The 22,698-nt window shown below is 42.1% G+C and overlaps 1 protein-coding gene across 1 annotated transcript; it reads right to left on the minus strand.

The window, feature by feature from the left end:
* Window positions 1-1,878: 1,878 nt before the first annotated feature.
* On the minus strand, window positions 1,879-22,106 carry LOC133116966 (E3 ubiquitin-protein ligase MARCHF4-like). Its single transcript, XM_061227004.1, has 4 exons — window positions 20,475-22,106; window positions 7,539-7,694; window positions 7,036-7,228; window positions 1,879-2,578 (listed from the first exon to the last, which is right to left on the minus strand). The coding sequence occupies exons 1-4, from the start codon at window positions 20,949-20,951 to the stop codon at window positions 2,157-2,159; spliced, it is 1,248 nt and encodes a 415-aa protein (XP_061082988.1). The 5' UTR covers window positions 20,952-22,106; the 3' UTR covers window positions 1,879-2,156.
* Between the last annotated feature and the right edge of the window lie 592 nt (window positions 22,107-22,698).

A 22,698-nucleotide genomic window follows, 5' to 3' on the forward strand; every position in this document is an offset into this window, starting at 1 on the left:
TTTGAACCCAACTGCAGCAACATTTTGTGTAGAGATTAAACAAAATAAATGATGAATATTTTTCACAGAAAATATTGCCTTATTTTCAGTGTTGACATCTGTCACCTTTGATTTCAGCTGCTGTTAGAGATGCTGTAAAACAAAAAAATTCAGCTGAGCAAAGAAACTGTGAGAAATAAACGAATAAATAAAATAAATTAATTCATCCTGAACTCTGTGCAACCTCCCCCCTCTTCAGACTGCTGTTGTGACTCCTTCCCTTCGATATCAGTGTCTTATGGCTTGAATTATTCAGCATGTGGCCACAGAGTTACCTGATTTCTCTACAGACGAGTGGTCTGTGCAGGAACAGGGATCAATGCCCCTCAGACACTTTGGAGTAGGTTGTTTCTTCAGGGATTCAAATAATGTCATTTTTATTCAAATAATGTGCTACATTCATACATGTTTCCATGTTTGTCACTGGACAAAGTTTTGGGCTCTTGCTCTTAAGCCCAGAGACATTTTAAAGCAAACACTTGTTGCACGCTTGTTGTACAATACCGACAAACTGAGCAGGAGCTAATCAGTTTAATCCTTGCTCCCACAGCCTGAGCACTGGAACATAGGTCTTGTGTCTGAGGAGTTTTAGGTTTCACAAAAAATATGAGCCACCTTATGAGCAAATGTCTGCCATAGAACGCAATACAATACAATGCAAAACAAGCTTCAGCAGACAGGCATGATTAGTAAATGATGGACCTCAGGGAGCCTGGTCTTTTACAAGCAACCTAAACTCCATGTAATGTAAATGTCTATATTCAAGAAGAAAGATGAAGAATGCCTCAATGTCCATGTAAGAAATTAAAAAATCACAAAAATGCAGTGCTTGGGAGACAGGATCAGGAGCTGTAATATAATTGCTGAAATGTTTGGGAAGTTTGCATGGTGAGCTTGCATGAGAAGTTCATGTGGTCTCCATGAGGTTATGGACCCCTGTTAAAAATGTATTAAGGCCACAGAACAACAGAATGCTGAAATGAAGTCTAAAGGGAGACTCACCACTGTTCTAACTCCCATCCCTGCTGTGGAGCTCACCGTCAACTGTCTGCTCTGTCAGAAGGCTCACATTCACTCAGGCAATGTTTCACTGCACAAGGATTAATACCTGATTGCTATTGAAACTCTTTCCAATTTATTTCTAGACTGACACCCACCGTTTCAAATAACAGAAAGGGTGAATGCGCTGTGGAAGAGCCTTACTGTTTCTGACAGTAATATGAGCCAGGGAAGGGAATGGGAAAAACTGCAATATAATGTGAATGTTCACAAGCGAGCATTCACAGGGAATTATATTTATTCTGTCCAGAAGAAGACATGTCATTGTCTCTCTCTCTCTCTCTCTCTCTCTCTCTCTCTCTCTCTCTCTCTCGCATGCACACACACACACACACACACACACACACAGAAATAAATACATTTATTTTTTCTCTCTCTGTAAGACTCAGATGTATTCACCTCAATTGCTGTACAACAGAATTCTCTGGAAGGCTCTGAAAATACTCTCAATGTAAGAAATACGAGGGTGTGTTGGCCTTTAAGCTTGAGAGTGAAATACATTTATGATGCTTTAGGTCTCACATAGAGATGTGTGAGTGCAAGATCTTTACAGTAAATGGCAGAGAGCCTTCAGAAGAGGCAACAGTGCAGCCAATGTGCAGTTAAAAAAGAGCCACAGATTTTAACGACACTTAGTTTTCAGCCCATTTGTATTTCATATTCCACCTGAATTATTTGAATCCCTGAAGCTTTGCTTGGTACTGTTTCTTTGACTGTAGCATAGTTCTTATATCTTACAATAACTCAATGGATGTCAGCTTCTTTTTGGGACTTGGCACCCAGAGCAGTGGAAAGAGCATTCAACAAATCCTTCAGCTACAGTACAGCCATCAAGAAATCCAAATCCATTTTTATTTTATACATGTCAAAACACTGAAAACAAAGGTTATCTGCACCCATCGAAAGCTCACTTATTCGTCAACTGGTTGTCACTTTGCCATATCCCTGGTTGGCAAGGCCTTTCTTCTGCCTCATTTTCGAAACGTTAGTGTCTTACAGCCGTATTCAGCATACGTTGACTCCCACACCGGGTCAATAATAAGGCCTCAAGACAATCCTCAGACTGTAGTTATTCTCATCACCAGTTCGCGGTTACCGTTGCTGGGCTGGCCTCGAGGCTCCTGCTGCCTCAGGTGACTGAGCAGGTGAAGGATGTTGTATGAGCAGTGGTGATCGGGCAGGGCGAGACCTTCGCTCTGCTCAGAGGAGTCCTGAGTCATTGGGGCAGTCGCCGTGGGCGTTTCCGTGCCGACGGTGGCCATAGCAGCAGCCATGAGCGAAGAGGTGGAGGTAGAGGTCCCCCCCTCCGGGTGCACACTGCCCCTCTGTGTGGGCAGGGTAGGGGTCCTGTGGTTGGCACCGGTCTTCATGTCCTCACTGTCCTTCACCTTGTCATAGTTGAGCACCTTCCACTGCTGGTTGACGGCCTGCCAGCGGTTGAAAATGCGAAACACGGAGGGCCCTTCGTGGATGATGAGTGCTGGGGAGAGAGGCAGGGACACAGTATTCAGCCTTCCACCCTTCAGCTCCCTGACTTTGACCTTCTGAGTGTCCAGACATTATTTCAGCACCCCGCTTTTACATTTGTAACAAATCTAGTATCAGGTTTCGTAACTCAAAACTTTTAAAATAGCTTTACGCTAACAGGTACTGCAGGAGCCACAATGCATCCACATTTTAATCGTTCACAGTTGAATGCTGCAATGCAGCGCACAAACAATACTTCTGCTGTTCGGTGGTCTACAGCACAGAGAAGCGAGTGAATGCCTGAGCCATATGTCATACACTAGCAAATAATACATTTAAATGTAAAAATGTAATGACAATCACCCTTATTATGAACAGTTGATCCATGCATTTGTGTTGGTCTGAAAGAACTGATAACTCTCTTTAATAATCAAGCAGTAGTCATTTCATTTCAAATGCCAAATATCAATGCCACATATCAAAATTAGACAGCTGTGGTGTGGTACATCAATACAATCAATATCTACATAAAGTAGTTTTGCAAACCTACATGCTGACATTCTAGAAAGTAAAAATAAAACATGCAATGTTCTAAAAATATCCTAGGGGAACTGAGGTAACAAACCTACTCCACCACCATGACACTCCTCCAACATTGTTACATAATAGTATTACATAAAACCACATTGGAAATATCACTGTAAGTCTATATAGAGTAACACCAATAGTTAGAATTGCATAATAGCTTACAGTATATGGTGTGCTACTGTTAGTTTAATAAAAACCCATAGAAGTGTGAGGAATAGCATGATAGAGTAGTTAGTATTGCTGTCGTCCAAACCTCCAGGTTGTGTGATTAAACGTATCATATTTTTGTTTATTCTTCTTTAAGGAAGTCACAATTTGTACTAATACATTTTAGTGCCTAACATCCTTTCTTTCGCTTCTCTTTCCTGCCTGTCCTCCAACCGCTCGGAGCTCATGGACCACTCAAATCAAATGGCCCCCTGGACCCCGCTCTAGTTATGGCCTGCTGCAGCCCTGCTCCTCCCTGGTCCAGCACACACTTCCCCACATCCTGGAGCTACAAATCCATCCCCCTACCCTCTGAACTCCAGACTCTACATCCCTCCCTATGGACTTTTTTTTACCGAATAGTTCCATGCATTAAACCTATAGGCCTGCGGAGGATGGGCATGCCCCTATAGCCGTGTTCCTCCAGAGATTTATTCCCATCGAGGAGTTTTTTTTCTCAGCACTGTTTGAAGGTTTTTCTCCCTTAAGGGAGTCGTTAGCCTCATGCTATTGGGGGCTTAGGGCTGATATGTTTAATTATTTTCTGTGTTACTCTGTAAGTCAGTCTTCTGTGAAAAGCGCGAACACAAAAATGTATCAAATTGAATGGCAGGTTATATTGTACTGCACATAAAACATATTTTTCCTTTCATGATAGACTAACTATACAAATATAGGTCATACTTCTTATTTGAGAGATTTTCTCAGCCATACTGGAGTGTGTACAGCCAAGACTTTCCACAGATTAAATATTTACAGCCATCAAGGTGTTCCCCAGCAGCCAAATTATTGTTACAAAAATCTGAATGATTTCTCCCTTTGAAAACAGGAATGCCTGAAATTTGAATTCAACATAGAGAGAAAGTGCTAGGAGCTTGCAACTGCACTTTCTATTTTGTGAGTGCAGATCAAAGTGAGTGTGCTAGCACAGGCATGTTTCTTCTGAACGTATTCTACTGCTCCATGAAGAAGAGAGAGCTCTCTGCCATATCTCTGTCTCAGCTGCACCACAGTGCTTCTATCCACAACTCTATTTAAGCCACACACTTCACTTTTCTGAGCTAATTATGGAAAAGAATTATAAGCAGAATATGGCACCAATTATTTATTAATCTTGAGTCAGCAGATATTTCACATCAGAAGATTTCATAATATCTAAGTGTGCCCTCTGGGGTGTATCAATGCTGAGAAATCCCCTGTTTTCTCTCCCTCTCCCTCTGTGGTGGTGAGAGAAAGCCAGCCGATCCATTCTCTAATGTCAGCAAGATGACAAGTTAATCTGTGTGAGTACAAAGCTAATGACCCTCCCCACACTGGAGACAGCCAATCTCTATCCCCAGTGTCTTTTAAATCCTCTTTTTCACACAGGACGCAGGAAGTTCCAGTAGCTGTTCCTTTATAGTGTCTCCTTCCCCTCCGCCCCTTAATACAGGGAGTCTCTAAACTACAGTAGTAGTAGTGTGCAAAAATTAGGGCACCCCTGGTCAAAAAGCCTTTTACAATTAATATCTAAGTGAACAGAAGCAAACCTAACCTCTAAATGGTACAACAAGGTGTTCTTCTCTACAGGGAAGCAAAGGCTTCTACAAATGCATCAATTGCTTTGCTGTAGTTTGTAAGTTGCTAATGAATGTCCTCTCATAATCTTTATTGTTTTCACACACAATTGTCAAGATATTCAATTAATGAATACATCACATCATAAATTACGCTGAGGCTTCCAGTGAAATATTTCATCCATCAGCCCAAAGGTTTGTAAAAAGCTTAGTTTTTTGCAATTGTTCTAGATCCAGTCAGGCACAATCGTTTCTCTTCTCCAAGTTCATCAATCTGCTCTGTGTGCTTGTTTATGGTTGATGATAAATTCTGCAGAAAGATGATGGCAGTAAGTTCTGGTGAGCACATTGATTGGTTTAGAATAGAGGAGGGGATGAATCTGGTGAATGAGCTGCAGGGTTCCAAAGTGCCTGTTGACACTGAAGTATATTTTCCTCCAATAAAGACCCAAATTCAAGAGCCATTATGACTGAGTGACACATAAGAGTACTACAGTGTATCAGAGAAACATTTATGCCACATTCCTGTTACAATTTCATTAGTCCCTGTGGTGGTGTTATGCGAATGTCTTTCTGCACAGCAGGAAATCCACCTTACTGCAGTGAGCAGCTGCCCCCATAATCCATGTTCTTATAGTTGCCAATGCTTCATTTTTCTGCCTCTTTAGTGCAGTAAATAAGGACTTGGTGCTATTGCAAATTAATGTCCTTGAAGCCCAAATATTGTTATTTAATCAAGAAGAAAAGCTGAATAGGATGTTTGTTCATTGAATGTTTTTTGTTTTCCAATGAATTGTTCTCAATCTTACAAAGTCATTAAACATGTTTTAATTGGATTTGAGATCATCTGGATGGCATAATAATTCAATTAATTACAGTACATTTAATTAATTTAATCGATTTGTGTCCCCATGAATGGATCATTGTTTTACAACTCCCCACTTTACTCCAGTTTTATATTTATGCTGTGCTACAGAATGTCTTCACACAAAGCAGTGAATGCCTGTGTTTACACTACTCTATTTCAGAGAAGCTTGCCAATGACATCCTTAAAACTGACAACGGTCAGTTGGAGGACTCCAATTACAAGTTAGATACTTTGATGAAAATTTTAATAGACTGGACTGTAGAAATATTTATGGTTTTGCCAGTGTCCTTGTCTCAGGACAAACCGTGATTAAATTGAAATGATTTCAGGTGACCACTGGAAAGGAAATGAGATGAATAGTGTGATACAAGACAGGCTGGAAAGAGAGCGTTGTTTTTCCTGTCATACTCCGGCTGGAATTGGTTGATCAAAGATTACAGCTACCTGCAAGGATTTGCGCAATGGTAGGTATGTTGCAAACCTGAAAAATTGTTTATTATACACTTCAGTTTTTGCTCAACTGTCCCTGCAGGTATGTATCACAGGTCAAAACCACATTCCATTGCTATACCATGCATCTATAAATAATGCTGGATTTACTGGTTAAAACATGAATAAGGGTCCAAGTAGGTATATATTTCTTCAGCTCTCAGGTCGCTCACCACTGGATAAGTGAGCTGATGAGTAATGTGGAACACTGAAAGGAAATATTAATAAATCTTACATAATTCGATCTACTGCCAAAAGTATGAATGATTCAATGGAGCCACTTTGTCAAGCTGCTGATTCAGTGTCACTGCAAATCACCCGAGATTACAGAAAGTTAGGTTAGCCTAGCTCTCAATGCAAGCTCAGGGCCACTCCACACAAGGCTCATGCCAAGGCCTGTCAACCCCTCAGAGGCTGAAAACCTCCTCATTTTAATTTGTACATCAGTGCTGATTGTGCCCTTCTTTCAGTTTCCCCTCCCTCTCTTTTTCTTCCGGACTCCCTGTGTCTTTTCCCATCGATTCATGAGGTAAGCCGCTCTACTGTCTAATGTCAGAGATGACAGGTTAATCTATGCAAACTGTGCAGTTAATGAACCCCACTGTCAGCTATCTCTCTCTCTGTGCTGGAGACAGTGATTGTCTTTGGTCTATCACAAACTTGTCTTGATCTCAGACAGTCTCTTCCTCTCAGTTAAAAAACTGATGGAGCCATTGGGGTGCCAACCTCTGCAAGTCACCCCACTTCCAGCCACCCGCTCACCTATGCAGACCACGTCCATGAAGCCGTACATGCCATAGCAGATCTGGAAGAGCAGGTCCTGCCGCTGCCACTTAGCCGAGGGGCTGAGCGATGACCAGACCAGCCAGGAGATGCTGGCGATGAGGAACAGGGAGCCCAAGATGGCCGCTGCAATCTGCACCTTCTCGATCACCGTCAGCGAAATGGCTTGCCACTGAAAAGGGGGGACATGGACAGGCCAACATGAAATTTACTTATCCCTCCTCTGATCACACCTGCAAGGGAACTACCATTTCCCAATCTGGCAATTTGTGGAGGATTTTACAAATATGCTAGAAATATAGGCATTCATGTGATGTGGTGTGAAACTCTAAGAAATCTACCATGACAAATGGCAGCATTTATTTTAACATGTACATTACATTGTTTACTTACAACTGCCGTTTATTTTATGGTTTATTTGTAGCTAAATGGACTGACTGGAGGCTAAAACCATGTCCCATGAGCTGAACTTGCCAGCGCACCTGCAGTGGGTTTTTGGTGCTGATGGCGATGACATGGTACTTGTAGTTGCAGAGTTCACAGCTCCACGAGCCCCTCTCGCTGATCCACTTGATAAGGCAGGGTTGGTGAGTGCAGCGCACAGACCCACTGCAGCGACATGGACTCAACAGCTCCCCCTGCAGGCGCACATGGGACAATCACATCCTGAGACACTGCTCCCCACGTACATTACATTAGTTATTTTGCTGACATTTTATTCAAAGTGATGTAAAGTTGATTAGATTAAGCAGGGGCCAATCCCCCCTGGATAAATGTGGGTTTAAGGGCCTTGCTCAAGGGCCCAACAGCTGATCTTGTTGTGGCTACACTGGGGTTTGAAGCACATACATTCACTGTCCCAGTGAAGCACCTTACCCAATAGGCTATAGGCTACCTAGGAGAGCGCCAATACCATATTTGAAGAACTTCTGCAGATACAAGTAAATTCAATTCCATTAATGGCTATACAGTGGCTTAGAAATATTTCTGAAATGGGAAGTGGTTAGTGTTCTCTTCAGTCGACACTCAAGGCCTCTGGGTCTGTCCCATTGGGCTTTTCAGTGCAAAATGTCCTTTCCTTTGTTAGAAATGAGACAGAAATATCCTTCTGCAGCAACAACAAATCCTCCACAACATATGCCACACCCACCCACACACACACAAGCACACACACACACACATATACACACACACACACACACACTCATACACACACACACACGCTCCATCTGCTATGCGCCCCATATTTCGCTTATCACTCACTCCTATACACACCTAACTGGCAGTCATGCTGCACAAAAATAGTCTGAGTACATATGGCCCTTAGTTGCTTTGCCAGGATGATACCTGCCTGGGATCACAGCCAACATGACATGGATTAATAACGCATTATGTGCTTAAATATATAAAATCGTTCTGCTGCCAGATCATTGTCTGGCTAAGAGACTCATAATGTCTCATGAGATCTGCCTCTTAACTCAAATCCTTCAAAACCTCCTTAATCACCTTTAGATAACTGTAGCACATGCCCTGTTGGTATAACATCAATTTCATTACTCTCACCCTCAACTCTAGCAACACTGAAGGAATACAGTATATCCCAACTGATTTATGAAACACACACAGCAGTTAGCCTACTGTTGGCCTTATGTCATTTTAGCCAATGGGCTCTGCTGTTGACACTGGATAAGAGCACCTTCCAAATTACTATAATATAATGCAATGACACAGGTCAACAGGAATGCTAATGACACTACTACCAGCATTGGCTTGATAAAAACATCCAAATTTGCCCTTTTAATCTATCATATTTCCACTATTTTACATTGAAACGATACCATGGTTTGAAACCTGAACATCTGTAGATATTATATTTGCAGTATTCGGAATTTGTGAAGTAGCCCCTTAAGGTGGAATAAACAGCTTACATAATGAAATATGAGGCTTCTGTGATGTGTACACAAAACTGCAATATGCAGTTTTGTCCCTCCAATGGCAACTGTCACTCACTATTGACCAATGTCCAACACAGATGGACCAAGCAGTCACAATTACAGGGGGGCATGGTTAAATGTTATTTGTTTACTCTAAAGATTGTATTACAGAGAAAAGTAAAAGCTACTTCAGCTGCTGCCTACACAGTTCTGTCTTAGTGTGATTTCACCAGTGTTTGAGCAAACCTAGTAATGCGACTGACAGCATGATGTTTTGACAGTCTCAGAGAAGATACAGCCATTGTTTTGCACTGCAAAATAACAGAACCACTGCTGGGTGTTAATTGTCTATCAGATTCATATATGTCTTATGTGTAAGACATGCATGAATCTGATAGTCAATTAACACCCAACAGTGGTTCTGAGACTGTCAAACCTGCAAGCAGTGCTGACCTCTGCTGAAGCAAGAAAAACTGTTCATACTGTACCTCTATAGCAATGTGATAAATGATTCACTCTGAAGTACAGTATGCTAAATATCAGTTTTTAAAAACAGAAAGTGCACACTGTTCTGGAACAGTGAATTGGACATGTGTTGATCACACAGTATCTAGGTCAGTGTCTCTGTATTCTATTTCAGTTGTCATTGAATAACCACATTTGTGTCTTCAGGATTCTGCCATCTGTCCTGTCTTCGAGTTTCGGCTCTCTTCTCCATATAATGGCCAGTTCAGTAGTGATACAAGCCGACAAAAGAAGGGACAGCCTTGTCCCTGGGAATGTTGGGATGTGTTTCCAATCAAGCTCTAAAAAGAAAGTTATCTGGGTATTTCGTAGAGTATGAAATCCCATCTTGAAAGGGAGGAAGGAAGAACTGCGAAATGCCTCTTTTTGGAGCACCTCAACTGATTCAACACTTCAACAGTTCAGTGAAACTAAAAATGGGAGGACCTACCATTTGCTATGAGTGTTGCACCGATTTGAACCAATGATTGAGTTTAGCTGTGGTGAGCAAAAGGTTTGTATTAGTTGTATTAGGTAAACGATTGGCAGCTAATTTTGGCTCCACCCAGTGTGGAATTTGTGATGCCTCACTCTCCAATCACAAGCTTCCAGCTCAAACTGTTGGAGGTCACAGAGGAAAGGGAAACATGAATGTGCTTTTCCATCAAAACTGTAACTGGATTTTATTTAAATATTTCCTGTGACTGTCTCTTGTGCTCTTGTGTTAAGCACTGTTATTTTTGAGTTGCAGGTTCCAACCTTGCAGATTAATACATTATATTATTGGTAGATGGACAAAAGCAATGATTTTATTGTCCTGCAGCAATAACCATCATACAAAAGAAATCGTCTTACAATCCTGTACTGTACATCTATAAGTTTGTGTTGCTCGCAAGTTCTCTTTCTACATCCTGAAAATTAATTTATTTTCATCTCAGGTGAATTTCAAGGTCTTATCAATGTGTAATCATGTCAGCAATCCTCCCAAGCTACCACTCACAGTAGTTTTCCTATCAGATTCTCCCCGGGCCAGCAGGAACAGTAGCAATGCTGGAGTAATAAAATGCATCGTATATATTGTAAGCCTGCTGTCACAGTGAAGGGCTTTTGCGCAGGGACAGAGTACATTTTTTGGACTGCAGACCGTGTGTCTGTGTGTGTGCGTGCGTGCTGTTGGGAACCATCACCTTGTCCAAGGTGTTAGGAGACACGCAGACTCTCTGATAGAGAGTAAAGGAGAGACTCCTCATCTGTAAACATAGCAATAACAAACGGGAGCGATTCACACACAGAGCAGGGAGTGACTCTGATGTCAGAGGAGCAAGAGAAGAACAGAGAGAAAAGTCCATTAGTTGAGTTGGTGGGAATGCCGGTGGGAGGTGGGAGGGAGGGCTGGCTTTTCCCAGGAGCCTCTGAGAGTGTTGCCTGATGGGCAGACTGCAGCAGAGACCTGCACAGGGTGGGGCTGGGGGGCTTCACTGTGCATCAGTCCTACAGTGCATCAGCTCTCTCTTTTATAGCTTAACAGTGTTGTTGGGCTGTGGGTGGCTGCTCTTCTTAAAGCACTGTTCTACTGCAGGGATGGATCCCACAGTCCGGGATCGAAACCTAGCCGAATACAAAATGAGTCCGATTCGTACAATGCACAGTGTAGGAGTTGATTGAACACTAAACATTTCACTGATCCATGTCTCATCACCCATTGGGGGAGAAAATGGAACCGTTAAAATCTTGCCAAGCTACATTACATTATTGGCATTAGGCAGACGCTCTTATCCAGAGCGATGTACAGTTGATTAGACTAAGCAGGAGACAGTCTTCCCCTGGAGCAATGCAGGGTTAAGGGCCTTGCTCAAGGGCCCAATGGCTGTGCGTATTGTGGCTACACCGGGATTAGAACCACCAACCTTGCGTGTCCCAGTCATTTACCTTAACCACTACGCTACAGGCCGCCCAAGCTGATTGCTAAATGCAAATACAGCATCACGTAATCTACCTACTGGCTACTTAAATATGGAAACACAATTAGACTAATTATGCTTAGGAATGAGACTTGCTATATTAACTCCAAATGCATCTCAAATTGCAAAGATGGCAAATAACTGGACCACTGACAATATGGAGTTACTGACAGTATGGAGACACTGAAAGCTCAGGGAATATGGATGAAAAAGCCATAGCTGGGTAACAAGTAACTAAACACATCTTTGTCCCAAAACTCAGAGAGTGGCAGTCTATGGGCATATTCTGGCACATGAGGTTACAGCCACTGGCAAAAGACCAGCCAATGTGTTTACCCACACCAGATTTCAATCCAGCTGGCTGTGCACACCTGCAGCTGTTTCACTGAGAGCCTGCTGGTTCAGCAGACTGGACAGTGTGGCTCATGGTGTGGCATGGTGTTTCACTGAGAGCCTGCTGGTTCAGCAGACTGGACAGTGTGGCTCATGGTGTGGCATGGTGTTTCACTGAGAGCCTGCTGGTTCAGCAGACTGGACAGTGTGGCTCATGGTGTGGCATGGTGTTTCACTGAGAGCCTGCTGGTTCAGCAGACTGGACAGTGTGGCTCATGGTGTGGCATGGTGTTTCACTGAGAGCCTGCTGGTTCAGCAGACTGGACAGTGTGGCTCATGGTGTGGCATGGTGTTTCACTGAGAGCCTGCTGGTTCAGCAGACTGGACAGTGTGGCTCATGGTGTGGCATGGTGTTTCACTGAGAGCCTGCTGGTTCAGCAGACTGGACAGTGTGGCTCATGGTGTGGCAGGAGCTATGGTTACTAATAACCTGAGCAGGAGAATGGTCATTGTTTAAGGCCATATCTGCGAACCCGGAGGGACTTGATTTATGCTTGCCTTGGAAGTCCACGCAGAGAAAATATCACTGTGCCTGCAAGTGAGACTCTGCGTTTCATGTCTGGAACCTAGTAGGCCAATTACTGTACCTGCCTGTGAATAGTGCCAGGCCCACACTACACGCAAGCAAATAAAGGGTTTGTGGAGGTACATTTTTATTCTTTTGGGGACAAATGTACCCTGAAAAGTACTTTCATGTTTTGGGGGTTGTAATGCATACCTTTTACAAGCAAAAAAGGGTCAAATGAATGATTAAATCCATGGCTCGGGGTACGTTCTGTGAGTTCCATATCTCTGTTCTTATGTATAGTGCAGCGTACCTGTCACATGGCAGGTCACAGTACCCCAGGCCTTGACACCACATGGCGTCCAGCTGACACTGAAACAAGCCTTTCTGCTCTACGCTTGATTAAGAGACTGACTCAGCTCCAACAGACAGGGCCGTGCCCGTAATTACATTACATTACATTATTGGCATTTGGCATCACTCAACCCTCAACCCTCACTCATTTGGCATTTGGCATCACTCAACCCTTTGTACAGATGAGTCATGACCAGCGCAAATCTGCTACAGCATGTTCCTCCAGGGCACAGATGCTGTGTTTCCTGTCTTGACCTGCAAGTCAAGGCCCTGTGTCCTGTTTACAGTTCTAATCTGCTGATCCAGTCAATCCCAGTCTTGCAGTCATGCGGTCCCAATCCCTGCCTGATTTGGCACTCATAATCAGCTAATAAGAGACTGATTGTAATCAACAGAATTTGCTGACATTGGATGAGAACAACTAATGTATGCTTACAACTTCTATGACTTCCAAAAGAAACAAAAAATATATGAGCATACTGTATGCAAAAATGTGGGCACTCCTTTAAATGTCTGTTACAATTAATCTGTATGTGAGGGAAAGCAAACCTGAACTGTAAATGTTAGGTAAAAATGTGATTTTTCTGCAAAATCTTTTTTTACTGTTTATAAATGATGAAAAAAAAGGTTTGGGAAGCCTTTTGGATCATTTTTTGTTACTTTTTAAAAAGATGATTACTAAAGCCCAGACCCAGGTGATTTACTCGTTAAGGCTTCAATGAGTCAGGTGAATATAATTCCAGGGCTGACCTTTTAATTCTGAAGTAACTCCATGCCTTCTAAAGTATCCAAGTGCAGTGGCTATTCTGTCTGATGTTAACAACCATGGGTTTCTCTAAACAGAAGGATATCATAATGAAGATGGTTCATTTCCACCAAAAAGGAGGAGGCTACAAAAAACTCTATCAATGTTTCAAACTGCCTATTTCCACTATCAGAAACATTATTAGAAAATGGAAGAAAAATGGAACAGTTGAATCAAGGCAAGGTCTGGAAGACCAAGAAAATGTTCAGATATAATGGCCTGAGTCCTGGTGAAAAATGCTGCAAAAAAGAATAGCAGACACAGCTCTAGCTGTTCACAGGACAACAATACAACCTACTTTAAACAACAAAATCCTACATTGCAGAAGCCTTTTTGTATGTCCACAACACAAAATTAAGCATCTAAAGTATGCAAAAGAGAACCTTGAGAAGCCTGAAGCCTTTTGGAACAAAGTTCTTTGGACTGATGAGGTAGGTCTTTTGGAGAAAAAACAGTGAAGCCTTTGTAGGGAAGAACACATTGTCAACTGTTAAGCATGGAGGAGGATCCATTATGTGTGGCAGCTGTGGGCACAGGAAATATTGTGTGAATGGAAAGAAGAATGGGTTCCACCAAATATCAAGAAATTCTAGGGGCTGATGTTCAAAAGTCAGTCCAAACAAATGTGAAGAAATGTGTCATGTTTAACTTTTTACTATTTAGAGGTCAGTTTCGCTTCTGCTCACCAAGATATTAATTGTAAAAGGTTTTTGACCAAGGGGTGCCAACATTTCTCCATACGACTATGTGTATGCTGACCTTAATGGAATACAGAACTGAATGTAATGAAGAACAATGGATTTTTACCCCCATTGAAATGTATATTACCAGCAATTCAGCTTCTTTTTCCACTAAGATCGTGACTCATTCATCTAGCCCCCAAAAATACATTTCCACAGTCTCAACAAAGATCTGGGGATAGACAATATGTTCCTCTGTGCCATTGGAACAGGCCATGATTGCAAGGTGGCCTACAATATAATAATAATAATAATACTGAAGAATATATGGTTGCCCTGACAGTTTAAATGTGTAATAATCATCACATAGACAATTATGTGCAAGTAGGACTTCTAGAACAGAATGGTATGCTGGTACAGACTTAGTCACTAAGTCTATTTTAGAAAGTATTCAATATATCAGGCATAGTAGGTCTGCTTCAGATTTTCTTTCTTTCTTTCAGCTTGACACAAGATGTACTTCTGCTGTACTGTTGCTGCAAATGTACCTTAGATCTGTACCAAAAACTGCCATTAACCCTTTCCATTTTGGCCGCCGAGAAGGCAATTTCAGCCTATTTTGTACTAGTCCTATAAAAGTGTCAATATCTAAAAACTGTACACACATGGTTGGAGACTTAAATTAAAGAAGAGGCTTGTACCACTCATAAATTTGAGACAGAACAAATTCATGTCGGAGCACGTACATGCAGAAAAATACAAAAACATGTATTTTTGTATTTTTGTAGTCAAGGACCAACCCATAATTAAATTAATTACAATTGTGCATAAACTTGATCTCAACTTGATTTGGTAATGATAAGTGCAGGCATTCAAATTCCACATGGGTTTTCCCAAAACTGCACCCAGATGTCCTCAAGTGTCTCTCCAAATATAAAACATCTGCCTATCTTTTTATCCAGACACATGAATGATCAGAAAAGCTGAATTTTCTATTAAGCCTTATTTTAAAAATTTAAAGAAAACACCTGTGTTTTATTCACATATATGAGAGTATGTTTTATAAAGCATGCCCAAGGTGTTGAAAAAGCTTTCCAAAAAGGATTACTCACCCCATTTAAAATATAACTTTATTTCAAAATAACATCACTCGATATTTTAGACACATGAGAATATTCATTCTGCCATGCAAACGCAGCAATATCCCTGGTTATGGGTATGTACTTTGCACTTTGTTGTACGTTGCTCTGGATAAGAGCATCTGCCAAATGCCATTTGTAATGTAATGTAATATTCCTAAACTGTCCGTCACCTGAATATAACACATTATACCTTACTGGAAAGGGTAGGAAACCCCATACAAGAAGATCACCATGTTTTAAATTAGTTCCATACTAAAATAACGCAACAGCAATAAGTTGTTTCAGTGCAGCATTTGCTTAGGTATTGTGTATAGACCACAATAGCAGAAGACTTAAAACGTCTACAAAATAAGTAATAAATACCTAATAAAGTGCTCACTAAGTGTACAGGGCAAACAAGGGGAGGACTTAAACAAGTAATAAACACTAAAGCACTTTTAGTGCTTTAACACTTGGTGTTAAAGCCAAGTGTCTTGTGCCAATTTTATAGATCACCTATAACATTGTAAAAAAAAAGCACGTACTGCAACCCAAAAGTTCTGTTTGATCCCCATCTTTATTCATGATCTACAAGTAGGTAGAAAAGCTACCTCTCCTCAAGAAATGTAACACCCCAACCCTGCCCTTCTTGTTGATTGATGGGTAGGCCTTTTCAAAATGCAAATTAGCCTGCTCATTTTCCATCCATCCTTTTTCTGTTTTTACTAGTTAAGCTGAAAATCCTTTGCTTGTTCCATTCGAGTTCCATTTTGTATATAGCTCTGTATTTGGTATAATAATCTCTGGAAGAACAAAAAAAGTATAAGCAATAATTGTACTGTATGAGTCAAATGGACTAAAGTATCCAACTGCAGATCCAAACAGATTTGTTTACTCATAAACATTCAACTCCATGTCAGTACTTGCAGAAGAATGATATCATCATCATCATCATCATCATCATCTTCATCATCTTCAGGTTATTAAATTGTGAGCTCTGTTATGGTTCCCACGGTGTGTGGGAGGAGATTGTCATTTCCCCTGCGGAGAATGGGACTTAACAATGCTTAATTACCTCAATAATAAGCAAGAAAATGGATGCTCTGTACTTAAAAATAAAATCACTGGGAGTTAATAATCTCCACTGCTACCCTCAAGCAAGAAACCTAGCCACATATATCAGCCTTTATACGAAATGAGTGAATCTGTAATTGATTCTATATTAGAAACGGGCAGTGCGGAAGTGAATGTAGCACTGGCGATTGGAACCACAGCCTTGCAAAAGGCCGATCTAACACTCCACAGACAGGATCTGGGCTGAAATCCAAATGAAAACTTCTGACCCATCTGCTAATTACTAAGCACAGGCTTGATAGAATTAGTAGCGACATTACATTTTGTGAGGCAAATTATAAGCACATAAAATTAACCATGCGTGCAGTTATGCACGCGTGTGTGTGGGTAACTTACAGATCTAGAATTTATTTTGTGCACGGAAAGGGCCCCCCTGCATGCATGCACACCCCACTTTCCGGGGCCTACCCCACGGACCCACGTGTGTTTGTTTCTGTGTTTGTTTGTGTGCATGTGCATGTGTGTGTGTGTGTGTGTGATTGTGCTGAATGATTTGAATGGATCCTCTAACACTGATACAGTAAGCACACACTGCTTCCATTCCAGTGAGACTTCCATTTTACAAATGTGTAAAAAAAAAAAACGCACGCCACAAGTCCAGCATTTCAGACGCGGCGTGTGAGAACAGACAGACTCAGGAGGAGCTCCAGGCAAGCCCTGCGCATTACTCAATCTCTGCTGATGGAAGAGCAGCTCCGCGAGGGGCCCCATCTGCCCCACAAGGTCACTTCATCAGTGTCAGACCGGTGTCACCGTTTCACGCCCGACCCTCATCCGTGAGCTGGGCCAGACTGCTCCATCAGTCACCGGCAGGGGGAGGGGGTGAGGGGGGGACTGCCTGCCCTGTAGGCAGGGAGGCTTCAGAACAATCCCGCAATCCCAGCAAAGAGCCCACAGCACGGAGGAAGTAAATCGCATTTTCCACCACGGGCGTACTTTGAAGGGAGAGAGGTGTTATTTTCACCGCAGAGCGAGATCAGAGGACTGTGCTGAGCTTGAGTACATGGCCACTGTATTATGAATGACGAGGTTCAGGCAGGCTCCACGCATCAAAACTTCATCTCATTCTCTGTGCTTCACTGTGCTTCATCAATGCTCCTTGCAGGATTTCCACATAGGTTTGGCGTTCTTTGATATTATTTTTTATATCATTATTATGTTATCCAGATCATCATTATAACAACAAACACCATGATGATGTACCGGTGATAAATATAGCAGTGAAGTAGCAAGAGGAAAACATATTGAAAAGGGGTTAGGTGTTTGACAGCATCAAGCTCATACTGGAGGTAATCAAATCCACAGTACAGTAAGCTGGTGTCACACTGGAGGGCTTTCGTGCAGGGACTGAGTGTATGTTTCAGAGTGTGTGTGTGTGTGTGTGTGTTTTGACTCTAAGGTGCCAACTTTTCTGAAACATGCCCTCTGGGTTCAAGTGGTGCCAGGGGTTTAACTTTGGCAGATTTCTCATTCAGGTGAGGAACTCTGGCAGACAGCTGTGCAGAACTCTTCAGACAGGAAGAGAGTGGGCAGAGTGGGGTCAGCCACCTGGGCCACACACAGCCCAGCAGGCACCTCTGTGTTAAATGAGCAATTTGGGGAGCATCCTTAAAGTGCCTCACGGTTACCAGCCTGGATTAAACCAGAGATGGGATGTAGATATGATGTATGTATGCACACAGGGATTAAGGAACTTTGAAATGATTGCCTGCAATGGTGTTGATTTATTGTTACATTACATTACATTAATGGCATTTGTCAGACGCTAAAGCTACAGTTGATTAGACTAAGCAGGAGACAATCATCCCCCGGAGCAATGGAGGGTTAAGGGCTACACCGGGGATCGAACCGCTGACCTTAACCACTATGCTACAGGCCCTGTATTGTGTTTTGTATATGAACATCCCTAAAGTGAGCCATGGGTGCTGTGTTCTCCATATTGTTTTAGTTGAAGAATAACACTCACTGGGCGCGTAGAAATGGCACGTTTAAGGTCTGTGTCGACACACGGTTACTAGCCTGGATTAAACAGAGATGGGATGATGATACTGCACGATGAAAGTATGCACACAGGGGATTAAGTTACTTTGAAATTATCACTCGGAATTCTGTTATTTTATTTCGCATAAGAAAATCTGAGCATTAGCTTTTGTGACTTGCGAAAAGTGACAAGATACAAGATTCACTTGGATAACCAGACTGGAGAATATAAATGAGAGAGGCCTTTCACAGCTGAGAGAAATTGGGGTTCACACTTTGCAGGCATCCAGTATGAATTGGCCCTCACTGCTTTCCGTCCAGCCTGCAACACCTGGGCAGGCTGATCTACAGGCTCCAATTCCCCATTTTTGGTGTTTCTCTGTTCGCTTGGCTTGGTTTGACCTAGACGTAACTACCGAGTGGTGATGTGTCAGCACAGATGAACCAGCCTGCTTTAGGGTCATTGCTCTGAGCATTAACCAGAACCCTCTTAGTTAATGTGAATTTGAACCTGAGATCAAAAGAGCCACAGAGCATGGCAGATGGCAAAGAGAAAAAACACGACTGTTCTCCTCGAGCATGTAATCGCACCAGCGTGAATGGCATTGCACTCTGCATGCAAATACTAATTAAGGAAGTATTGTTTCCTTGCCGACTGTTACTGATTTTTTTTTTAATACCTCAATGAGTAAAAGCACAACCCCCACAGACCCATGCAGAGAACATAATCCTTACGAGGACCTGTGGCCCATCCATCATTTCCTGTATCATATCAAAAGGACAACATGGCCGATTGACCATTAGGGACTCCCAAATGATAAAACCATAAAACACCATTGTTCCGCGCCCTGTAATTGGTGCACAAGGTTAAAGCGAGGCGGCTGATTTCATGGAAGGTGATATGAAATTAAGATGGGACTGCATGTGAAGCACTGTGCCAGACTCTACACCCTATGGGCCACACCCTAAGGTTGTAAATATGCTGTGCTGAAATGTGTTTTCTTGTATGGCTGCTTGAAATCATGCAGTCAGAACTGCAGAATTACATCAGTTCCCAACAGCAGGCACATGAAGAGCTAATGGGATCTACTCAGTAAAGGTGTTTCTATTGTCCTTGGTACAAGCCCACACACATGGTACACACATTCTCTCAGGGCAACGCACTGATAACATTTAATAGGTTCATTGTATTCATCAGCCATTCTATACATCATTTTGTGAAAAAAATAAACCATAGTTCTATGCAACTGATTTAATCACTAAGTTTACTGTAAACTGTACCTGTAATGCTACTTATTTATTTAGCATTTTGATAACTCATACACTGAATGATTGATGTATGTTCCTACACCTGCTTATGCCCCACATTAAATAGATGACCCCCATCACCACCCCAGCTGTATTATTAATGCATCACTGATGTATTAATAATGTAACTGTTTGCCCTTATATTTCAATTATCTCCTCTCATTACACACACAAGACATTACTAAGGCCACTCATTTCCAGGTGTATCTGACAGTGCCAAAGAAGCTATATAATTGGTGTTAAATGAGTGTTACATTAGTAGAACATACAGGGATTAAGATTAAATTAAATTCAGTCACAGATTATGTATATTTTGTATGGAGAATCTTAATTAATCTGTGTCTGTAAAACTGGCCCATAGGGTAATACAGTTTATGCAGTTTCAAAATATATTTACAAGAAAGAAAACTTCAGTAACACAGTCGCATATTCCCCCGGATGACAAACATTCCTCACTTTAAATAAAGTAACAGTACTGCCTGCGACATCAAGACATTCAAACAATGTTGCCAGTCAGTGACTTGTGCTTCTTAATCCTTAAATGTACTACACACATCTTCCTTACTCAGTCACAAACTACTGAACTGAACTCTCCCACTGAACTCCAGCTTCATTTGTAGCAAAATCTAAATGCTTAAAAAGTGTTTTGCAAGTTGTAAGACGATTTCAAACTAAGCACTCCATAGACATTTGAGATGTGTTCTGCCCAAAGGTGGTACGAAGTGTGAAATACACATACCTGCTCTGGTCCCTGAAAACAGATCCTGCACAAGGGAGTCCTAACACCACTGTCTGTGCAGCTGTTGAGAGACAGTCGCTCCTCAGACTTCTCCTTAGAACAGTCATCCGAAGAACTGCTACACTCAAGGCTCCCCTGTTGCTCGGCCGCCACACCAGACCAGTCCCCCGTTGTTCTGTCCTCCTCGATTTGGACAGCACCCCCTGTCGATGGTGCCGTCCATCCCTCAGACTGAGGGTAGCCGTCTACCCCGCTCGTAGCTCCCGCGGCTCCGTTCGCATGACTTTCCGTGTTTTGGCTGCTCATGGGGATTAATGCTGGCGGCGGTGGCGAAGGCGGCGGTGGCCTGAGCAGGAGAACCTTCAGGTCACTAAGTAAGACGCAGCAGCGGCTTTTCAGCATTGCTTGGTGCCGGTGCATCTGTGTGTGACTCAACAATCCCCAGCACCATACAATGACACCAATTGCAAACAACATGTGCCCGTTTTGTTATAATTTAAAGGTGCAGGTCTAGGTGATACAAATTTGAAAGACACTTGTTTAGTAGGCTATGAAAACGTTGTTTTGATGGAGGTGAATTCTCCAACACTCAGATTTTAACTGTGGCGGACTTAATTTGGCTTTGGTTTGGAGTTCAGCGCACCCTTTTTAATATCTATGTGTCCTTTCCGCGCATATGGCTATGATAATTTATTTCTGCACACAATATTGAGCCTTTCCAAAACAAACAGGGCAATTCATGTGCGGCTTACTTTTCTTTAAGTAACGTATCTGCAGACCAGCCTACGTTATTTACGTAGCCACGATGCTCAACTGTTTGTTTCTGTAAAGTCAATGCTAAAAGCTAGCAAATGTTCGAAGTCGCTTCTGGAGAACGACTTGAAATCTCGACGTAGCGTGGTATAAACTAGTAGCAATAATCCAGGAATCCGTTTTTAAGAAAGGTATAACTCTGTGAATTAATGGCGCAAAGGTGCTGCCTTCTCTCAAGCAGATATCGAAACGCGTTTCAGTCCCAGTTCCCAGTTGTCTTCAGAGGATAATTGCAAATCCATTATTCAAAATGCGATTTCTCCCCCATTTTTCAATGCTGCTTCCAACAACATAAAACCAGGATTTCACAATCCAGTAGCGCTCGTTTCTTGTGTATCTTTTTGGATTATGACAGTTATTAGGCTACAATATTCGTTTTCATGAGACCATGGAAATGCACTGGCGACTGGGTCATATCTTGAATTATCACCCAGTGATTTTCAATTGTACACGTCGTTGATATGATCACGTATCAATGACCGGCCGAGCCTCAGTCCCATCTTGTGAGGTGAGGTGTCAATATGCTTCCTGCTCCTCTGTTAGTAGCCAGACACCTTGTACCACGGCGGACACGGTCGATGACATTTTCTTCGTTTAACATGATCATTGCTACAATTTACCTTTCTACCTTGCTTCCTTAAATTCTGCACGTTTTTAGGGATCAAGCTAAACTGTCAAATCAAAGCCACGTCCCTTGCAGTTCTGCTCCTCGGGGAGTACGCTCGTTTTAAACATAAAAATGTTTATTTGTAGTCATTGAATATCCATGCTTCAACGACAGATCGCCAATATATCCGTAAAAACAAAACCGTCAAGTTCTAGCAGAGCATTCGGACTGACCCCAGGAATAGATCCTCTGTTGATTGTGGGTACGGTCCGTGCAGTTTGCGGTTGCTTGCTGGTGCAGCGCCTTCAGCACCATGATTCCCGGGACAGCTCCCAAGCACGGGCGCGTCACGCGGCACACGAGTGATGCAAGAGGGGGACGAGCGAACCACTATGGAACTGGGCTACTCAGATATGACCATCATTATGGAACATTCAGTTCTGGTCCGACATATTAATTAAGAACTCCAAAAGATATACATAATCAAAAGTTTAAAAACATTGTACAAGAAGAAGAACGACAACAACAACGTACATTTTCAAAGATATTGTGTTTGATTGTTAGAACTGTTAGATTTGCATTACTCAGGAGACAAATCCTGCAAATACTTGATAAAAGCGAAGATAAATATAAAAAAAGTTATTTGTCTTTGTGTGGATTTTCTCATTGTATCCACAAACAGGCTATAGTTACACTGATATACAGTATGTGTGTTGAATACTTTCATTGAGTGTATTGTCAGAGTTTAGATCTGCCTACATGGTGTTTCATGTTGCATAAAACATGGACACTGCCATATATTGG

The sequence above is a fragment of the Conger conger genome, chromosome 17 (genome assembly GCF_963514075.1).
Source record: "Conger conger chromosome 17, fConCon1.1, whole genome shotgun sequence".
NCBI lineage: Eukaryota > Metazoa > Chordata > Actinopteri > Anguilliformes > Congridae > Conger > Conger conger.